The 21,335-nt window shown below is 36.2% G+C and overlaps 6 protein-coding genes across 11 annotated transcripts in view; 3 read left to right on the forward strand and 3 right to left on the reverse strand.

The window, feature by feature from the left end:
- Positions 1–15,655, reverse strand: part of LOC108118217 — a 35,691-nt gene extending 20,036 nt beyond the window's left edge. For 3 of the 6 annotated variants that reach the window (XM_017230790.2, XM_017230789.2, XM_017230788.2), the window contains exon 1: positions 953–1,869. Coding sequence is in view for 1 of the 6 variants with exons in the window: in XM_017230793.1 (XP_017086282.1) it covers positions 14,880–15,288 (409 nt within the window). In the remaining 5 variants the exon portion in view is untranslated. Of the gene's footprint in view, positions 1–952; positions 1,870–14,879 lie in introns of those variants that run through there. The other 3 variants (XM_017230792.2, XM_017230791.2, XM_017230793.1) reach the window with 2 other exon arrangements.
- Positions 15,656–16,936: 1,281 nt separating this feature from the next.
- On the forward strand, positions 16,937–17,531 carry LOC108118194. The gene is made up of 2 exons (XM_017230754.1): positions 16,937–17,004; positions 17,058–17,531. Exons 1-2 carry the CDS (start codon positions 16,956–16,958, stop codon positions 17,480–17,482), a joined length of 474 nt encoding a protein of 157 aa, XP_017086243.1. The 5' UTR covers positions 16,937–16,955; the 3' UTR covers positions 17,483–17,531.
- Positions 17,532–17,586: 55 nt separating this feature from the next.
- Positions 17,587–18,009, reverse strand: LOC108118169. Its single transcript, XM_017230727.1, has 3 exons — positions 17,976–18,009; positions 17,716–17,916; positions 17,587–17,654 (listed from the first exon to the last, which is right to left on the reverse strand). Exons 1-3 carry the CDS (start codon positions 18,007–18,009, stop codon positions 17,587–17,589), a joined length of 303 nt encoding a protein of 100 aa, XP_017086216.1.
- Positions 18,010–18,383: 374 nt separating this feature from the next.
- LOC108118198 lies at positions 18,384–18,869 on the forward strand. Its single transcript, XM_017230759.1, has 3 exons — positions 18,384–18,408; positions 18,465–18,665; positions 18,737–18,869. Exons 1-3 carry the CDS (start codon positions 18,384–18,386, stop codon positions 18,808–18,810), a joined length of 300 nt encoding a protein of 99 aa, XP_017086248.1. The 3' UTR covers positions 18,811–18,869.
- A 766-nt stretch (positions 18,870–19,635) lies between these two features.
- On the forward strand, positions 19,636–20,083 carry LOC108118170 (glycoprotein-N-acetylgalactosamine 3-beta-galactosyltransferase 1). Its single transcript, XM_017230728.1, has 3 exons — positions 19,636–19,699; positions 19,759–19,992; positions 20,076–20,083. The coding sequence occupies exons 1-3, from the start codon at positions 19,636–19,638 to the stop codon at positions 20,081–20,083; spliced, it is 306 nt and encodes a 101-aa protein (XP_017086217.1).
- A 238-nt stretch (positions 20,084–20,321) lies between these two features.
- Positions 20,322–21,121, reverse strand: LOC108118171. The gene is made up of 3 exons (XM_017230729.1): positions 20,976–21,121; positions 20,695–20,910; positions 20,322–20,626 (listed from the first exon to the last, which is right to left on the reverse strand). The coding sequence occupies exons 1-3, from the start codon at positions 20,998–21,000 to the stop codon at positions 20,322–20,324; spliced, it is 546 nt and encodes a 181-aa protein (XP_017086218.1). The 5' UTR covers positions 21,001–21,121.
- Between the last annotated feature and the right edge of the window lie 214 nt (positions 21,122–21,335).

The following is a 21,335-nucleotide window of genomic DNA, read 5'->3' on the forward strand; positions in this document are numbered from 1 at the left end:
AAATATGAAAAATATAAGAAAACTTTTTTAAAAATTTCCAAATTTTTATCTCAAGTAAATGGAAGTTGTGGGAAATCAGATTATGAATGACTTTTTAACTTTAGGAATATCAAATTTTATTTAATTTGTATTTCATTTATAATCTCATCTCAACTTCTTAGCCTTTCTTTTTAAATTACCTTTGATTAGCCTTAAAAAACTGAAAAAGGCTTAAGTTTACCCCCTCAATCAGATAATTTTCCTAGTCCTAAACCGCACAGCCATCTCGGTTAATGGCAGACGAGTGTTCTATATTTAGAACAGCTTCAATAACAGTCAATTAGGCCGCTTGTTGTCAGCATCTATAAACATTAATTAAAACTGGCAGAGCCCTATTGAATTTCACTACAGATATCTGGCTATATATATCTATATATATTTTAAGTAGTCCAGACTGAGAGTATATGCAATTACTGAATAAATCAAGCGGAAAACTTTTCGCTTTCAACACCTTTGCATACAAAATAATTGGAAGCTTATGAATAGCAGATCAGAGTGGCAGCTGATAATGCTAATACGGTCTATCTATATGTATAAAGATTGAAAGAAGCAGGTGATTGATTGACAACTCAATTTAATTTTATTAAAAAAATGGGTTATAGTTTATAGTGGCAGTTCAATTTGATTGATAACTTGATGAAAAAACTGACAAAAGTTGCTGCTGATAGCTTGTCATTTTTGATAATTTTTGTTGACATTAAAATGGCTTTTAAAAATCTTATAAAAAATCCCAGAAATGTATTAATACTTAAAATAACTTCTTTTATTCATATTTATCATATTTTCTTTTAATAATTTTCCCTATACCTAAACCAAGTTCAAGTTTTCTCTAATTTATGGAAATCTCAGCAAATCAGCAAACATGCAATATTGAAAAGTAGGAAGTTCCTCCCTTTTGCCTTTCATTACTCACTCACTTTCTTATAGACAAAGTCTATAAATCATTTTCCTTAACTAGTTTATAGATCTTTACTAAATCACTTAATGATTAACAAAAAAGTACTTGGCGCCAATAGTTTTTTTTTGTTAATTTTTCACTTAATTTTCACGACCTTTATCAACAATTACAACTCGCGGAGTACTTTTCGACGTTTGTTTTTGTTTTGCCAAATGAACCGAACTCGCGCGCTTGTTTACAACAATTAAAACTGCTTTCTTGCGTCTTGCAATTATAGCCACGTTAACAGCGAGAAGTTAACTGCCGCCAGCGTTGACAGCGCTACGCTGACTGCGACCGCAAAATATCGCTCCAAAAGGCAGAGACTGTTGGCAAACAAAACCGAATGAATGAACTGACTAAGTGACTAAGTGACTAGTTGACTAACTGACTGACTGACTGACTGAAAGACCAAGCCTAGGCAGATGCTCAGATTGAGATACAGAGGCAGATTCAGATTCAGATTGAGCTATGTCTGGCATAAACTGCTTCTGACGTGAAGATGCCAGTAAAAAAAAACAAAAATGAAATAAACTAAGACAACGTCATTGGATGGATCCGGAGGCAAAGTTGACACTTAGAATTAAAATTATTAACTAAATTTTTATAAAAAAATAAGACATTCCTAAACGTCTGAAGATTTAGAGAAGATTTATTGAGTTTTTTTATTACTTTCCTTCTTTTAATTGTAACTCAAAAATGTTAAATGCTATTAAAAGTTCATTTTGCGGTTAACAAATTTTAAGAATATTTTATATTTTTTATATTATTAAAATAAACCCTTAAACTATGTTAGTGTCTTTTAGATGAGTTTCCAAACTTATTACCTTAAGCAAAAGCTAGCATTATGTTTTTTTTCGAAGTGTATTAGCTCAGCTAAATCTAGCAAATCAGTAATAATTCCAAGACGATTGCAGCAACTGCCTTAGCTTGATTGTAGATTTTTTTTTGATTTATTTGTTGGTGATTTGTTATGATTTAAAGATCATGATTTCTTTAAAGATAGCTCTTATTTTATAAGATTATTTATAGCCTCACTAAAAGGGTAAAAATCTTTCTAAGACTTGCTTACTTACAGACTTTTTAAGTTAATATTTATTGTTACCAATAACCTTTTCATATAAACCTATAAACTAAAATTTCTAATTCCTACAATATTGCATTCAATATTCTATCTAGTTCCAGGCTATTTCCATTTATAATATTTATGAAAAGTTCAAGATTTTTATTCTAATCAACACGTAACTATTCCTACTACCGGTTCCATTTTCCACAACCAACCATTTCTCACAAATTATTGTTTATTTATTTATTAATATATTCTGTCTATACTGAAAAGTAATTGCAATCTACAAAGCAATGTTATTTATTTGTATTTGATTAGAAAACTGATTAGTTTCGATTTCCCTTTAAGCTCATCTAATTACTAATAAGACTGGAGATTGTTTATATAATTTTAACTTTATTTTAAACACATTCTATGACCAACTATAAAACACATTAAGAGCACAGAGAGCAGCTTTAATGCATTTGATTCATTTCTGTTTGCATTTCAACTGGAAAATATCTGGAATGCTTCTTCTAATCCGTACATGCATATTTCATGTTTATTGCATATCATTTACATTTAATTTTATGCATTGGAATTATGCTGGCCAAATGTGAGCATTTCATGGACAATTTACCAGCCAGGCTTTTCATTAGATTTTCTGCACAAATTTGTTTGCCAAAATGCAGTGCCTTGTTTTATTATCCTTTTTTTTTTTTGGGAGGGTTTATTAAAATTTGCATTTAATTATTTCATTTGATTATTTGCAATTTAGTGACCGCAGCAGCACTTTTGCTCCCGTTACTATAAGTCTCGAAATGCAAATTGCACTTTAATGCAATGCCATAAAAGTAGCAACGAAAGTGGCTTTTGTCTATGTAGTTAGTGGTAGTAATTTTTCTGGTCTTTTGCGGTTGTCAACTATTTGTAAATCACAAATTGAAACGTTATGATTATGAATTTTCCATTTGCTAATATTGACTTTGTGTGTGTGTTTTGCTCGTATTTATGAGCATCAATTGCAATTAGCATTCTGCACTGGCTTAGTGACGCATGATTAGAGCTTTATCAATTTCGAATTATTCTATTGATATTAGCACTTAAACCTGGCACACTGTTTGCCCTCAAAGGGGGTCTACTTAATCGCTTTTGAAGAGCCTTTGTCCGAGGGTTTCTATCAATGCGATTAATGAAAATCAATCAACAATTTAGTACAATCAAAATAAACCCCTTTTTTTGCGCTTTAAATGGTGAAATTACTAAAAACCTAAATTGAATGAAAATAATTGGGTTAAATGAGAGAGAGAGAGAGAGAGGTTTGTTTGGGAAAATAGAACAAGTTATTGTTTTAAAATTAAATAAATAAATATTTATTATTATTTCTAGATATCTTTTGTTGGGCATTCCCCCTGGGCCAGGCCACTTGCCTCCACTATTAATCTGAAGCATGTTAGGCGCACTCATGATTTATTTGGAGTAGCCGGTTGCATTGTTTGTCACGGCGATTCCTTATCTCGAGTGGCTCACCAATCATCTTGGCAGCTCATACTCGTATGTCAGATTGCTATTTACGTTCTACATTAAACATGTGCTAAATACTCATTTTGCTTTAAAGCAAAAAGTTAAACAACAAATTTGCTTTTGTTTTTAAATGTCGCTTCGTTTCGGTTCCAGCTGGTATTTAGCATGCTCTCTACATTAGCTTGGCAGTAAAACTTCGGAAGTCATAATTATTTATTTACAGATGCAGGCAAGGGAATTTTTGCGGTTAATTTGTTTTTATTTATGTTAAAAAAAATTTTGCTAGTAGTTTTAAAAATTATGAAAATAAGTTTTGTTATATGAAAACTTCAATTATTTTATTTATAAATAGTTTTTTAAGTTAAAAAGGAATTTTTATATATATTATTACATTTTTGAAATTTCTTAAATTTAATTTTTTTTACATATTTTTTATGTATTTTGTTATATTTTTTTTAACAAAATATGAAATTTCTAAGATTTTTGTCCTCCAAGCAATTTGCTAAGATCATTTTAATAATTTTTACAAAAAAAAATATTTTTTTTTTCTGAATTTTTTTTTTTTATTTTTGAAAGTTAAACTTAATATCGTAAAAGGTGTCTTCCTTATTTCTAATTAAACTCACCACGCCAATATCAATCCATAGCATAGATCTCAACCTTTAATGTCCAGCCAGGGTTGTGTTTCTTGCTAACTGCCAACCCAATTAGACTAATTAGATCAGGAAACTCACCCTCGCAAAAAGCAAACTCACCACATAAATTAAGAAATTCCCAAAAATAAACCATAAAAACAGGAATGTGTGAATTTAATATTTTGAATTTTGCGTGCCAGACGCCGGTTGGTAAAATTAAACAAAAAAAAAAATACGAACAGGTGTGAACCGGTTGCGCATGCGCAAGGCAGAATAATCAAGTGACACGGCTCACGTGATGACTTCAAAATTACACGAAACCAGTTTTTTTTTTTGCACTATAATTAACCATATTATATAGCCATGCTGTTGCCAAGAGCTTAGACTGAACCACAAATGAGGTCAACAATTATAATGGGCCGCCAAGGAGTCTGGTGATAAGATCGCGATAAAATGAGAATTTCAAACTCATAAATCCATCACCTTTGGAATTTGATGTCGTCTGGATGTATAGATTACCGCTTAACCGCTTGAAAGTTCACAGTCATGCTGATTAAGGCGTCAATTAAGTAACTCTTGAATGGTTCATCGTGCCTGTGATTAACCTTACTGGTATTTCCTATGTCAGTTCCCCCACATAAGATACGATACGCTACGATCCGATACGATATAAAAACTCCAGCCAGTTGAATATACTTGGTAAATAGTCAGCGTTATTTGCGCTTAACTCGGGGTAAAAGGTGGGCAAACAAAGGAAGTGCGCGGGCATGGCAGCCGCCTGTAATGCACTTAATTATAGGCTTCTGAGTAAGCGGGGTCTTTGAACGCAGACTGTGAACGCTTACAAAGATAATGCTACTGCATTATGAAATAGTTAGGTAAGGTTTTTAGACCAAGATAATGATACATAGAATGTGTAGAGAGATTGGTTAAATTATAAGAAATTTTACATAGCAGAAAATTAGAATTTAAGAAGATTTAGAAAAGTCAACAGCGAAATAGTTTGAAGACTTTATGGTTTTTGGGTTTAATTTAAAAATATATATTAAGAGCTGAATTTAATTTCCTCTTTTGATTTTGTTAGCACTCATTTTCTGAGAACTACATATTTTTTCTAGGTTTATTTATTTAATGAAACATTTTTAGTTACTCATTTTTATTCATCCTAGCACAAAGCTCAAGGCGGAAGGCGATTACTGTTTATTTGGGGATTGTAAGACAGCTTAAAAGGCATTCTGAAATGCGCAATTACATATTATCAAATAACTTTGATAAGAAGCAATAGATAAGATAAGATAGCGACTTAATTAAAAATGGAAAAGGTTTAATTATGTTAAAAAAAAAACCAACGTTCAATGCAAAACTATAATATGTTCCTTGTGCCCTTTTAAGTAATTCTACTTTTAAGATTTACCTCATAAGAAATAGAAAATTAGATAGAAACCCTAAGGAAAACACAGGAAAAATCCAATTAAATATTCAATAATAGTTCAATAACCCTGAAATCCCTTTGCATAAAAGTACTTTTAATCTCCCAAGGCTAGAAGAAAACCTTCTTCCCCCTAAGAACCCATGTAGAACCCCTTAGTACCCTCCATCACTCCATCACTCTAAACACTAACATAAATACCTTCCGTTAGATCCCTCTCAATAGACAACCCTATCGCAACAATCTTTTATCCAAACACAACAAGCCGCATCCTCAACCTAACCGACCCCTTCCAACAAATGCCGTCAGTTGTTTTGTTGGTAGAAGATACTCCTCCGGCGGAGATGTTCCACCAGATAGCCCGGTTTCCCGGTTCTTTGGTTCCTTTAAGCCAATTTGTAAACCATCAAATCGCGTTAAATGCGCTTTTCCGGTCGCGGCCTCTTTTTACTCTTTTATCTGCCGAGTGACTGCCGGCGTTGAGGGGAAAATCTCATTGTTATTGTTTTGCTTGCTAAACGGAAATGGTTAGGCTGACAGCCGCTGTGTGTGTATCCTTTTTCGGCTTTGCACCTCCGACAGGTACAAGGACGACATATGCCTTGATAAGGATGCAATCGTTTGGGCTTCTTTTTTGCTCTCAACTTATTGATTTGTTTACCTTTGGGCCATTGCCTTTGTCAGCTGATACTTTCTATGTTCTATGAGAACGGAAATTGAAAAGCAACGAGTTTTTCTCTAACCATATTTCCCAAAGAGGATTGTCACCAAGCTAGTACTAAACTATGCTCTTCATGCCTTTTTAGAACTTCCGTTGCCATACGAATGACCCAAAAACCGTGGCCAATGCAATGCTCTGGCTCATAAACAGTAGCCAGTTGGTAAGGTCGGTTTTTGGCCCGGTTTTCTGTTCATAAAATGCTTGAAAAATGAGCGTGTAATTTACGAGCTGTTTGTCAACAATGCTGGAAAATCTATTTCCTATTTTATGAGTCCAAAGAACCAAGAAAATAGGGACCGTAACTGACCAACGGCGAACTAATGAGGCTTTTTTGATCGTTTCCGCTGTGGTATTGAATAAATTTAAATACTCATTAAGGTCGAATATTAAAGCAATCGTCTTAGTGTCAGAAGGTGAGACAGTTTCTCATTAATTTTCTTATTTAATTGGGGAAAATACCTGAGGAAATGAGGAAGTTCTAGTTCTGAGTTAGGGTTGGTTAGGGGCGGAAATTATAGAGCACTGCCAACTTATAGAGCATTCAAGTTACCTAAGTTCGATATACTGAAGTTAGACTGTATGATGCTTTTTCTCATATTCTGCAATCTTCTTTTCAACTTTTACCCCCCTCGTCATGAAATTTGAAACTCAAAGTTTTCATCACTTTGTTTGCAATAGATTCTTCTTTCATGTCCGGGAATCTTTCACCACTATCTACCTTTTGTGATCTCAAAAATTACTCTGGTATAGTTGGCTTCCTTGTCAACCGCTGGATTCCGGGCTTCCTGGCTTCCTGGCATCCTGGCGTTTCTTCTCCTGGTCTCCTGGACACACAATCAATCATAATTGTTTCTCAGTTTGTCAACAAACTCGGAGTTTTGTTGGTGTTGGTGCTGCCAGTTCTCTGTTATCGCAATGCAACCAGGTTGTGGCGGTGGGCGAATGGCCACGCCCCACTTCTAGTAGAATCAACTAAGTTTCAGCAAAAAGCCATTGACATTTGTGGGTGGGATTGGGGGGTATGGTTAGGGTAGGTGAATGGAAAGGAGTCGCGTTTGCTAGCTTTTGGCGGCGTTGCATATAAAGTTGCAGCAAAAAGTGCACCAAGGGAGCCACAACAATAACGAAGGACGAAGGCTGATAAGCGTTGGAACGGAAGTGGCACACAGACACGGTAGCTAGCTGAATGGTTATGGGTGTATTGGTACACTCGAAGATAATCAAATTGGGAAAGAGGAGAAAGAATTTTCTTTACTTCGATTTTCTAAAAACATTTCTTGGTATGATAGAAAAAGTTGAACTTAGTTTTCTTTAAAGTTTTATCAAAGAACTCTAGAGATTTAGTATATTATTTATTAAAATTATATATTAAATTTTTCTCAGTGCATTGACTAACGTGTGGCAAGGAAAAAATCAGCTTGGCTGGCGAGGATGGGCAACGCAACAGTTTGCCAGGGGATATTGACGGACCAAAGTCGCGTTGAGTTGCTATCAATGGCATTGGAGGAATTCCCCAGTGTGTCCTGCGTGGCAGCAAAGCATGAAAACCCGATTACGCTCAGTTGATATGCAAGGACCTTCCTCCCTTGCCTCCCCTTCCTCTCCTTAAATACATACATACATAGAGATATATATATACATGGATATATCTGTGCTGGCGTGGACGAAGGAGAAGAAAAGAAGGCGTCGCGTTAACATATGATTGTCGTCTGCCTCGCCCAAACATAAAAAGGGATAAAGGATAACGAAGCGCAAATTTCAAATAATCATGAATATTACATGAGCTGCAAAAGTAGACAAGCCTTACACACACACAACCACACACACACACACATGGAGGCTAGGGCTCTCCTGTTCCTTCCTTCTGTTACCTCCTCCTTCTTGGCGGCGATTTATATGAAAATCATTCACACGTTCCAAATTATTTATTAATGTCTATGCAAAATTGTGTGAACCTAGGGACCATGGCGGGGGGGAAGGAGTGAGTTACAGGATAACGTTCTACGGTTAAAGAGGGTTCAAACTGCTCAGAAGTCAGGATTTGACAGTTTTTCCGTGTTTAATTTCCCGGCTTTTTGGGCTGCTAGAAAGTGGCTGGACATTGACAAGGGATTGCCAGCTGGAAAACGTTTTTTTAAATCGATTCTTAACGTTTTTTATATTAATGTGACTGGGATAAGATTGCTATTTTCCAAAAATTTAGTTATTTAACTTAGGAACTTAACTTATTTAACTTATAAAGCAAATTCCTACCACCAAGACTTACTCTTATATACAATTTTTAGGTCCAAAAAGAAGTCACGAATTTTATATCCTTTTAGCTTTCAGGTACTTATCATAATCTATAATATGATACCTTTATTATTAAAAATAAAAAATTAATATCCTTATTAAATGCAGTCTTAACTGCAAAGGGACTTAAACCCATCATTAAAAAAGTTGATACCCATAAACTATGAATGATATTCTTTTCCACTTACCCACCCACACACAGGTACCTTTTGCTAAAGAGAATTCGAGACAGCTTGACTGATATGAAGCTCCTTTGTCGGCGTAGGTGTGTTTCTGTGTGTGTGCTTAAGAGTATCAGTGTATCTGTATGTGTGTGTGTGTGTCAAAAGAGAAGCCGCGGCAATGAGCTTGCAATAATGTGATAAGCGCAACGGAAATGAAAACAAGAATAAATGCAAGTGCAAACCGAGCGATGACAGTGGCATAAAAAAAAGAGGAAGCGAGTGTAAGTACCAGCAACAACAACAACAATAACAACAACAACCAAAGCTGCAACAACAAAGGCGAGCCACAACAAAGACTGAGCTCTTAAAAGCCATGCGAAGGCGCCAACGTCAACATCACACAGGTACACTGGCAAAAAATAGTATGCGTTGAATTTTATAAAATCAAAAAAATGACAAAATATGTATTGTAATTTATTTTTATTACTTCTTTGAAAGAACTACTAGTAGTAGTAATTATTAGTACTAATACTACTACTTATACTACTACTACTTCTACTACTTCTACTACTATTAATACTACTTCTACTTCTACTACTACTTATACTACTACTATTATTGGTACTAATACTACTACTTCTACTACTACTACTACTACTTCTAATACTACTACTACTACTTGTAGTACTAATACTACTTTTACTACTTCTACTACATCTACTACTATTTCTTTCAGTGCAATGTCAGCGGGACGGATTGAAAAAGGCGTTGCAATGAGGAGCTGCCGTCATCAGGCAGTCAGGCAATAAAAGCAAAATTGCCATTGGAGCCAAGAACCCCAGGATTTCCACTCCCCCCCCCTGAGACCCCTTAACTCCCTTGTTGGACCCATGGCACCATTCCCCTCCACCACCCTCACATGTGGCGCTTTTGCCTCAATTATTTTTATTGGTTCGGCGCAAAAATTTACGTTGCATACTTTGCAGCGCCGCCTGGCATGGCGTTAATTTCGTTATGGAAAATTGCAGCGACTTGACATGTGAGCGTGCGATGGGGAAACGGATGATGGGAATCGGGAAAGCCAGATGGAAATGGGGATAAGAGGGACAGGCACTAAGAGAAATAAGTTATTAATTTAGTTAAGATTTAGGTTATGAGATTTTATGATTATTCTTTGACTTCCTAAGGGAAGTTGCTTTAGAAAATCCTTTCTTTTGGTTTAAAAATTCAAATTTATATACTTTATATTTCGTATTAAGATGATTTTTGTATAATATCATCATTCCTCTAAATACCCCCAAACCATAGTTAAGACCCTCAAATTTCTCTCAGTCTACTAGGAGCTGTGGAAAAGACGGGAAATGGGAACCAGCACCATGGTGTAAGGGAGCCGACAATGGGGCGCCACGGCATACAATTGAGCTTAATATTGAAAACTTTCGAGTATCTTAATTAAAGGTTAAGTGTGTGTGAGCCTTTTCAAAAAGTGAGAGAGAATGGAGAAAGAGCTGGAATTATGGTAATTTGTGTTGAAAGGCTGCTAAGTGGGCAATTGAAACGGTTGAATGGGCGCAAGATTTACGGCCAAAGCAGAAGGAAGAATTAAATGCCAATTAAGAAGCTGTTGCCAAATATTGGTTATATAATTAAATTCTCTTGTATTTATTTACGTTTTAAACCATTTCAATTGATTAACGTTAATCCATTGACTTACCTTCCCACTGACATAATAATTAATCCATTAATTCATTTTTTAAACTCAATACATGAAGTCAAAAATTTATTTATTGACCACTTTAACAGACACTGTTCAGTCATTTATAATCCAAAAAAAGGTTGGATTTGTTATTTATCAAAATAAATGGCACTACAGCAAGGCCAATGCAATTTGCATTTATTCTATAATTATCGAACAAAAGCAATTAAATTCAACTTAATCAAATTGCAAATTGACAGCTTCAAATGCAGAATCACCCCGTCGATAAATCAAATGCAATTGACCTGAATTCCAAATTGCAAGTATCGGGCATGAAAATCACCTCCTCCCCCCCATTAAAAAATGTATACCGAACATCTTTCAATGACCATCCATCCAGGTTGCAATCAATAATCGAACGTGTGAAGGAGAGGTACTTCGAATGTTGGCGGAAAAACTGAGGAAAAGTCGGGGAAATGGACTAATAATAAATGTAAATTGTATGCACAATTTGAGTACAAAAATCCAACACAATAAATACAAATTAGATGAAATGTCAAAGCAAAAACAGGGCAAGTGGATTATATTGGAAATGCTCGCTAGGGTGGACCAAAGTTAATAGGGCCTACTATGTTTTTTTATACAATATTTTCTTTATATTTTTATAAATTATATTATTGTATATCACAAACATTATGCTTTATAAAAACTTAATCAAGTTTTGGTCCACCCCAATAGCATTGTCATGTTTTTTATACAATATTTTCTTTATATTATTATAAATGATAATATTTTATATCACAAAAATTATGTTTTATATAAACTTAAAATATTTTATTCAAGTTTGGGTCCACCCCAATAGCATTGTCATGCTCCGTCACTGGCTAAAACATGGCGCATATCCCACCCCATCCATCCCGAGTCCTGACCAAGTACAAGTTTCAAACTCACGTAGGTTGCCGTGACCCCCAGAAACGACCCTCCCACTCCCCCACTGATCAAATCCTGCAAAAATCCAACCTCAACCCCCCCTAAAATCCTTGATGCCTGCTGTTATCGCCAAGGGCAATATTTTCAATGCGCTGTCGGTAAAAATTACGCACTTTTAGTTGGTCGCCTCCGTCCGCTGATGTTTTCAGCGAGTTGTCTGCCTTCTTTCTGATTTTTTTTTATTTTATTTTTGCTCTTTTTGCTAGCCAGAGGCGGGACATGAATATTTTAAAAAATTCGCAGGGCTCATCGCAAGATTGAGACGATGTTTTAGATGTTAGATGGCGAGCGAGCGAGCGAGGAGCAAGCCCAGGCACACGCACAATGAATAATTTAAGGACCCCGAAGACAGACGGGTCCTGGCATCATCAAATAAATGCCAAATGAGCAATCAAAGTGCCATGAAAGACTAACTAAGCAGAGCCACCAACTGATGAGGAGCTGTAAAAAATGATGTACACGAATTATCGGGACAGTGGGTGGTTTTTCTGCTGGTTCAAAGTGGGTGGCTTGGGTGGGCGTTGTTTTCGTCCCCGCAAATGAAGCGCGTAAACAGCAAATAAAGTTGAGAGAAATTTTTACGCATTTTTGCTTGCATAAATAATAAAAAGTTCTCTTACTTTTTGGTTTCATAGCACGAAGTAGAAATCCGTGTAATTTTAAAGTAGATTTTTGATAGCAAGAGATTCGATGTACGAGGGACTGTCAGGATTTAAGTTAGTTAAACTTACTTAGTTTTTGGTTAAGTATTTAAAGGTAGGATCTAAGTCAAAGATAAGTCAAAGTTCAAAGCTTGAATTACTGTCCGTGGCTTGCAAACTCATTTATAAATATAAAAAATATTAAAATATTATTTCTTGTTACTAAAAACACAAAAAATGAGCATTCATTCAGATCACAAAAGGCTGCAAATTGATTTCTTTTTCATTCTCTTTCCGTAACTCACTAACAAATTTGTTAAGAAAATTTAAAGTGGCCTACGCATCGAAAGACAAAAGGAAATAGCTGGGAAAACTGAATTATAGATTCAACTCGAGGCGAAGAACTTGGCAGAGGGGCTGCTCCACTCGTTGGAAGACAAAAACTTATTATACGCCCGGGCTTTTGCCGCATCAGCTGGGACCCGGTTGGGTGGCTTTTGGGTGGCTGCACCCCTGCTCCTTCACAGCCCCATATTGTCGATACATAAGCAATTGGTATGTACAACTGCGCCTCCTGGTTTTCCGCCGCTTACCACCCACCCCCCCTCTGATTTTCCCGGCCAACCCGAGAGGGAAATGCGGTTATGAATTCCTGAACAGAGAAAAGTCGAGGAGCAGCAGCATCGACTGCAGTTGCTTTCGCACAAGAGCCTGAAGTTTTTTATTAAAACTTGTGCAGCGAAATGAGCGTCAGGCTAAATAAAAAATATATAAAAAAAAAAAAAATGGCAAAAAAAAATAAAACAAAAAGTTTCATAAAACATTTGTGACTTTGCGCAATTTTTATGGCTCTCAACTTTAAGTTGGCTCGTGTTCGGGGGCAGAAGTGAGTGTGGAACGCGGGGCATTAACTAGGCAAGTATTGGCCGGGGAAGAACTAAAAGACCCAGGCACGTTTTGTGGCCACAGTTCGAAACGAAAGTGCAAGAATTTATTGCACTGGCATACTAAGATGCTTCTTATGTTGTTATCGAAATGGGCCAAATGCGCTCGAGTGTATAAATTGAATGTGCCCCACAATGAGGTAGATAGAAAGAAATATGTTATATAGGTTAGTTGTGTATGAAAGGGGATTATCGATCGGGCATTAAATCTAACTTTCATATAACGAAATTCATAAATTGAAAAGTTTAATGTTTAGATATAGCTAAACTTGATTATCTGAAAGTTTACCCATGAAATCTTCCATCAATGTTCTAAACTACAATTTTCTATTCTTTTACCCCAAAACCATGACAGTTTCTCTTCACAAACATCATCGCTTTTAATTGAACACACTTTTGCGGACTTAAATGGGCGTAACGAAACACTATTTATGTGCACTTTGAAGCTATTATCTGTGCTCACTCACAATTGGCTCAAATATCGTTTCGATTGTTAGGTTGGAAATGCCAGGATACAAAAGCACACCAAAAATCGACAGAAAGGATGGCTGAAATGCAACAACTTAAGCTTCTGTGGCAACAGCCATACAATACACAAATCCCAGTTTCGGCTTAAATGCCAAACAAATTTTGCAACAAATTTTCCCGTTATCGAAATGACCCATTGACTGCTGTGCACTTTGGCTCACACACACACACACACACACACGCACATACACTGGTGCAAACAAACACTCTCAAACACACATATCGCTCTAATGAAACGCAATATCTTCGAGACAATGCTAATTGCCAACGATGCAAACAGAAGCTGCATGGAGTTGAACGCAGCATATGCAGCCACATTATCAGACCAAATTCTAGTGTCTATGCAGTGAGAGAAATAGTTGAAGTTTTAGAAATATTTGAAAAAAAGTTTTGATGTAATTTACTAATAGAAATCTTCCTGGTTTTAAAAGGACATAACGTTTCCCTTCGCTGAAGAATCTTTTCAAAACTATTTATAACTATTTTAAGTACATAATCTTTATGACAAATAAACTACTTTTTAACCTACTTAATTTTATTATAAAATATTTAGTTTAAATATATATTTTTAGTAGCATTATTTATCAGTGTTTGTATGCAATCCTAGCTTGTGTGTTTGTTTGCAAAGAAGCATTCGTTCCTCTGAACGTTTCGTTAACTTGGCCAAAAGCCAATTTTCAGCCAAAACGCATGCCAAATTTGGCAAATACGAAGCGAAACGAAATAAGAGAAATAGCTAAATATTTTATGATATCGATGAGGCAGGCAGTTCCGCAGTGCAACTCCCCAGCACACAGAGGCCCCTTCGTGCCGTTCGAAAAGTAGTTCAGCAATGCCAGCAAAGCGCATTGACAGGCCATTCAAATGCATTTTTATACCCTGCCAGTTTCATGGGGGTCAACGAAATTTAGGGAACACATCTGGACAGGTATTGTGTATGTTTATATCGAAAATATAGTCAAGGAAAGAAAGAAGAAAGTATCACATTCTCTGGTTTAGAATTTTCTATATTTTTTTTAAGGTATTTAAAAGGTACTCTATATATTCCCTATACCCAACGTTAGCAAAGAGTATATATAGCACTCTTCGAATCTTGGATATCCCTGCGGCGGCTTGTTTATTGTTGCCATTTATGGGGATATTTGTGAAATATGACTCGAGTTATCCACAGGCAAGGGAAAACTTGCTTCTCTCCCCAGGGCCAATCAATATTCGATGGCAGCCTAAAAGTATGCAAACGAGCCCCCCCAAAACAAAAGCTTCATTGATAGAACTTCGAACTGGGCACACTCACCTGTATCGTGGGTGGTACTACCACTGCCACTCCCTCTGCCACCCTGTTCCACCTGATTTAAGCCATCGATACTGGACCGTGTCTTTTTGCCACGCCAAACACTAACGCCACAGCACTCGGCACAGCAGCAGAAGACAAAGCCTAGAATGAGAAGGATCCAGGCGGAAACCATGAGAACTATGGTCGAGGTGGATCGATAGCCATAGTTCTCTTCACCGATTAAAACCAGAACGCTTTCTGCCGTGAGATTGGCATGGGTTGCAGTGTTATTTCCATGGAAATCTAGTAATCCGGCCTCCAAGGTCGGTGCATAATAGCTGTCGACATTGGCCAAAGCTGCGTAACTACTGCCCGTCGTATGCAGATATGGTTGCACTTTGGTTACACGCACCACTGTGTAATTAGACATGATTGCACCACTTCACTCTACGTAGTCCATCAATCAATCAATCACTTCAAGAGTTAATATATTTAAAAACGAATTTGGCACAAAAATGAATGTAGTAAGCGGCCAGCAAACGCGACCGTTTCTTTGGTAACCCGCCAACAAACTGATCTGTTCTACGATTATTCCATATATTATTTATTTTACTCCTTCGGTTTTTTGGTTTACAGTTTTCGTGTGTGAAAAACAGCGACAACAGCTGACGACTGAACAGATCGCAGTTTGAAAAAGATTGTTTTAATAATGCCCGTAATCTTCGTTATCACATTGTGTATTTAAGCAGATAGATCGAGCGACAGTAACAGATCTCGTCTCTTGTTTAAACAATATTGTACGCATATTAACGCCTGCCTGCCAGTTTTTGTTTTTTCTTTTTTATACATATTTGTTAGCCAGACGGGCCTGTTTCGGCATTTTCCTCTCGCGGAATTCTGACCGAGTTTTGTTTACCTGCGAGAGGCTCAGCTATATTGGCTGATCGGTTGTGGTGGGTTGAGACCTGGGCCCGTGGTGAAGCTCTGTTTTGGAGAATGGCTAGGAGCTTTCGGTAATTTTACTATACAGCGATCTTTAGTATGCTTAATATTAAATAATAGTTAAAGGTATGTATATTGATATTATGTTCAGGGGTGCTCAACGCTTAAGCTCTGAGTGTTAATTTGTTTTTGTAAATCCTCACTGCATATGGGCTTGCTCGTCCATAAGCTTTGAGCGCTCGCTCTGCTATTCCACTTACAATTTTTCGTTTTATTCCTTCATCCTCATTTCTTCGCTAACTGTTCTTTTTTCTTTCTTGGTCATCCTCCAACACTTGCACTGCAAATCATTTGTTATACCTTTTGTTTGCGCTTTCGAGTTTATTTCGCAGTGGACCATCAACGTGAGTGTTGAAATGAGCGATGAATGGGTAAGCAAAAAGAAGGTGTCTATTTTTCTCTCAGTGCACAGCTGCAAACCAACACAAAAGCGTAACTAAATATGTACACGTTTTCTTATATTTGTGCTAGTAATTGCTGCTCTGCCGTAAGACAAATTTGAGCAGCTCTGTTCTAAATTATAGCTGATTTTAAATATCTGATTTTTCTACCTATAAGTCACAGTTTTTAGTCCCAATTGTAGTTTTTTTTTGAGTTAATGAAATGTAGAAAGATTTTTGAATTTTCGCTTAATAAAAAATTATTTATAAATACTTTTTTATTTCTTATAAAAATGCTGTCCAAATAATGCAAAACGCATCAACAGAGATAAAAGCAATGAATTTCCTCATGCCAGACGACAGTTTTACATCTTATTTCAAAGCTGAAAGATATATGATCAAAAGATAACTGAATAAATGAAAGAACGTGAGGTTATAAACAAGAAGAACGACTAATGTTTTGTTGTACTTTATTTTTAAAGCGTTAAATAAGACTCCTTTGCTTATTTTTGTAAAAATAGATTATAGAGTATTACAAGCTTCGATCTTCTATCTATATTTTTTGATAAATAAATATGGACAAGTCCATTATATATTTAATAAAGAAATGCTGTTTAAATAAGCAACAGCTTGCCATAATAAATGCAGTGTGTTTTCATATGCCTGCCATCAGTATTATATTTTTGTTAAGAGCTGTAAGATATACGAGGAGAAAATGGGAACTTTCTTGCATTTTAATATGTTATGTGTTCTTCTGTTAGTAGGTAAGTCTAACTAAAAACTTATTGTATTAAATACGTTATTAAGTGATTGACAGACTTTGGACAACCAAACCATGAAAACGCAGATTATATTGATCCCGAAGAACCACCAGATGATCACCTAACGCGTCCCAATATGGAATATGCCAATAGTGATGATGAAGTGACTGTCGCTTATGAAGATCACAATGAAAGTCATGATCATATAACAACGATTGGTAGTACTAATAAATCAGATGATCAAAATGACTTATCAACTGAGATTGATATTGAGGTGTACGATGATCATTTAACAACTGAAGCGGAAAGTTCTGATGGAATCAAAGTGCAGCGAATGTTAGATGTTTTAAGTAACGGCTTGATGAAAACCTATACAGATGAGTTGGAATTGGATCATGATCATAATGATCCACATAATGATTATCAAATCGAAGATCGAATAGTTCGCTATGCAATGCAAAAGTGGCATGAAGAAATTTGACATCTTAAGTCTTAAGTGTAAATAAAAAGACTTTACTGTTTTACTTCAATGCTCTCTCTTTAGTTTTTATTTAATTCTTCGATATTTTATTAGGTTTTACTTTATCAGTCCCTTCTACGCTCCATGCCAGCCAATTCAGCAATGTCGGCACAGGTCATGCGTCGTTCCCATCCTAGAGATAATATAAATTAATATTAAAAAGAGAAATACATTTGGTATAATCTTAAACTTACCCAAACAGTTCAATTTGGTGAGCTCACAACGTCCAATGTCCCTCCAGCGCCAGCGCCTTTGAGTCCTTTCCCTACATTCCTTATTCAAAAGGGGCAATTCCCGATCAATCGAGTTATTAAGACGCCTCACGCAGGACTCACACCGGCGGGCCAATTCATCGCAGTCACGTTCCTGACCAGCAACCAGGGTCAAGCAGAGGACTATAGAAGAGGTTTTTAAGTTAGTAATTAAACAGAATAATTAGCCTTATCAGCCTTGCCAACAAATAAGCTCAACAGCGTTGTAAAATGCATAACTTTAGCTTGTCGTCTCTTTACGAAAACTTTTCAGTTACAAACTACAGAAATCTACCAACTGACTCGACTTTATATAAACACCAAAAACAACGAAAATCACGATGGACAGATGTTTCGAAACATATGGTAAGTATTAAAATCAGTAATAAAAGCCCATTATAAAAGATGGAAAAGTTTCAGGAAATTAATAATAAGTAGGACACCTTTAAATTGAATAGCGATTAAATATTTCCTGAATATAACAAAAACACATTTTATAAAGAGAAATGTAATCTCTTTTCCTAAAAGGGTGCTGCTGCACTTTATAAAAGCCCAAGTAAAAAGTCAGAGTCAGTACAGAAGTTAAGTGACTTTTTAGCGGAAAAGATACCATGTCGAAGATCACTCTGCTTATTGGTAAGGATCTGTTAAGAAAGTCAAGTATAGAAAATACTGAATTCATCCTGTTTTAGCCTTCATTTGCCTTTGCGTGGCTGTTCATGCCCAAAATGATAGAGAAATCTGCCGACGTGTGACTCAGAGATGTGAGTCAAGGGCTACAAGAAACGGAAGGAACAGCGACGTTTCTGATATTTTCAACGACAACTGCCGCCGTTTGAACAGAAACTGGCGTAACATCACTCGATGTGAGCTCGCCAGGGCCACTTGTCAATGTAAGAGGGATAGACTTCTCTGTCAACATTATTATTAATTTTATATAAATTTTATGTAATACCATTCTCAGTGACCCTGGAACGTTGTGACACCTTGTCCTGTGAGAATGTCAGGAGAGCACTCGATCGCCGACCCGCCGAGTAAGGCCCCATACTGGATTAAATGGTATTTGTAAAAAAAGAATGAAATCCAATTACCTGCGAAATAATAAACACTTCAATGCTCTCTATTTCGTTTTGTATTTTTTAATAACATTGTTGAATTTTATGTGCCAAATAGTTACTTAGATTAAAGCAGGGGTGCTATGCTACGCCTATGCTTTGAGTGCTCATTTGTTTTTGTAAATCCTCTCTTCATATGAGCTTGCTCACCCAAAAGCTAAGAGAGCTCTCGTTTTCGTTTTCCTCTTTCCGCCTCATTCCGTCGCTAACTGTTCTTCCTTCATCATCCTCGAACACTTGCACTGGAAATCATTCCTTGTAACTACTGTTTGCACTTTGAAGTTTATTTCGCAGTGGACCATCGACGTGAGTGTTGAAATGAGTGATGAATTTGTGAGCAAAAAGAAGGCGTTTTTCTTTCTCTCAGTGCACAGCTTCAAACCGTCACTACATATGTGCACGTCTTTTTGTAATTGTGTTAGTAAATTCTCTGCCGTAAGTCTAATTTGAGCACCCCTGCTTCTTACTTTGACATTTTAAAATTTAAATCTTAAAGGCTTCCAAGTAGTAAGAAGTTCTCAAATATGCACATATTTCTTTTTTTGTTTTTGTTAGTATAGTATATTAATATATATTTTAATATATATATATTCTTTTATGTTAATCCACAATGAAATAAGTTTAACTACCTTCTTCACATGCATTTAAAATTTGTGTTTATACAATTGTTCCCTTAAGGCGCTATATAAAAGTAAAGGCCGAGCCCGACACGTTTTCCATTTATTCTATAAAGAGAACTTGATTAAAAATGATCCCAATAAGCTCTCCGAGGCTAAATAGCAAGCTGGCAGGTAGATCCCTCTTAAACGAAGGTGAGTCGCTTACAACTAAGATAAGTTCTAAATTTAATGACTAACTATTCTACTAAAAGGACGATCGAACAAGAGATCTTGTGTTTGTTTGTTGATGGGAATGGTACTTGGAGTTTGCCTAGCTGGAATTATCTTTTACTCTTCACTGCCCTATGAAAATTACAGGAATAACTCGATGAATTTAATGAGAATTATAGGCCTAGAAGTGCCATCAAATGCAAGCGGAAATGGCACATTAAATTTGGTTAATGTAACCAGAAATTTGGAAGAGCTTAGTGTTACACCTACGTTGGGTAATATAACTTTTACAAAAGAATACCCAAAGGAGCTTAATAAAACTGAAGATATTTTAAATGTATAACTTGATTGCTTTCAGTTACTTAGATAAATGTAATCAATGATTCCATGGATATTAATAAAAGTTTAATGTAACAATCGATGCTAAGTCTTTGAAATCATATTAAATATCGGAAGAGGAAAGTCCATGTTCTTTAAAAATCTTAATAGGTTATACGAAGTAAAACATAGTCTTACAGAGAGCATTGAAACGTTTATTGATTATCGGTAATAAAAATTGTAGTTAACTTTTTCCCAATGGTTACAAAGTAAATCCTGAGGCGGTTTAGTCTTCGGATGGTTGGCGAGTGGTTGTACGAGTCCTACGAGTGGTAGTAGTTCGACGAGTGTTACCTCTGCGAGTGGTCGTTCGGCGAGTAGTTGTACGGCGAGTAGCAGGAGTTGGAGTCCTACGAGTGGTAGTTCGCCGAGTAGCAGGAGTTGGAGTCCTACGAGTGGTAGTTCGACGAGGACCTCGAGTGTCAGGAATTGCAGGCGTTGGTGTTGTTGTTCTTGGAGTGGGAGGACCGCCAGCACTAAGACTCCTTCTCACATTCTCACAGCTTATGGTGGAACAACGCTCCAGTGTCACTGTGCATAATAATTTGAATATTAATTAATGATTTATTAAACTTATAGTTAAAAACTGAAATACTTACATCTACAAGTTGCCAGAGACAGTTCGCAACGACTGACACTACGCCAGTTTGTAATGCCTGACCGGCGGCAGTGCTCATTGAAGATGTTGGAAATATCATTGTCCCTTCCCAATCTTCTTTCATTCCGTTTGCATTTTTCGTTTTCAATTCGGCAAATTTCCCGATCCGCTGGCCTTGGAGTTTGAGCCTGAATAGCCACAAAAAGGCAAACAAAAGCTGAATCACAGGATAAATATAATATTAATTATTATTATTAATTACAGAAGAAACAAGATCCGTACCAAAAAGTAGATTAATTTTCAACATATTGGTATTGCTGCTGAGAACTTGCTTGATCTTCAGTGCCGTAAATCAGCTCACACATGAGCTTTTATAAAGTGCTAAGCTGCTACGGAATTTTCCAGTGGCTATTATGCAATAAATGCCATTGTTAAAACCAGGAAGTGATTGTTTTCGCACACTTCCATGTGCTCAAAAGATGGCCTAGTTTATATTTAGGTCTTGAAAAGAGTATTTCATAACTTTTTGTAAGGCTTTTGTTCTATATTGTAAACTTTTAACTTTTGTAATAAAACAGCTGCTTTGGTAACTCCATGCCCATAGAGTTTGGTGTTTATATAAAGTCATGTTGGGCCCAAGTC

The sequence above is a fragment of the Drosophila eugracilis genome, unplaced genomic scaffold (genome assembly GCF_018153835.1).
Source record: "Drosophila eugracilis isolate 14026-0451.02 unplaced genomic scaffold, ASM1815383v1 contig_2154, whole genome shotgun sequence".
NCBI lineage: Eukaryota > Metazoa > Arthropoda > Insecta > Diptera > Drosophilidae > Drosophila > Drosophila eugracilis.